The sequence below is a fragment of the Lipotes vexillifer genome, unplaced genomic scaffold (genome assembly GCF_000442215.2).
Source record: "Lipotes vexillifer unplaced genomic scaffold, Lipotes_vexillifer_v1.1 scaffold496, whole genome shotgun sequence".
Taxonomy (NCBI): domain Eukaryota; kingdom Metazoa; phylum Chordata; class Mammalia; order Artiodactyla; family Lipotidae; genus Lipotes; species Lipotes vexillifer.
In genome coordinates this window covers 6326805-6327191 of record NW_006786690.1, presented here as the reverse complement: position 1 = coordinate 6327191, position 387 = coordinate 6326805, and the positions used below count along the sequence as shown (strand labels likewise).

At 70.0% G+C, this 387-nt stretch overlaps 1 protein-coding gene across 1 annotated transcript in view; it reads left to right on the top strand.

Moving 5' to 3' along the window:
* Positions 1-262: 262 nt before the first annotated feature.
* Positions 263-387, top strand: part of PINK1 (PTEN induced kinase 1) — a 15082-nt gene continuing 14957 nt past the window's right edge. Inside the window, exon 1 of the mRNA XM_007459230.1 lies at positions 263-387. Within this exon, the coding sequence (XP_007459292.1) occupies positions 263-387 (125 nt within the window).

Here is a 387-nt window from a genome sequence, read left to right as displayed (position 1 = left end):
TTCGATTTTGCCCAGAACCAGCGACGTTCACACTGAGGACCACCCTGACACGCGACTCCTAGACCCTGGGTACAAAAGCGCAAGAAACTACCCGCCGCGCAAGTGCGCGCACAGCGCCCTCGCGCGCCCAGTCAGGAAACCGCCAGAGTGGCGGCCCCGCCCATTAGCGACCGCGCCTGCGCAGAGGCGCCGCCCCCGAAGTTTGTTGTTTCGTCCGGCGTCACCGACGCCTGCGGCTCCAGGGAGACCTGGCTGCCGAACCATGGCGGTGCGACAGGCGCTGGGCCGGGGCCTGCAGCTGGGCCGAGCGCTGCTACTGCGCTTCACGGCCAAGCCTGGCCCGACCTACGGCTGGGGGAGACCGGAGCGGCCGGGCCCTGCGGCGGG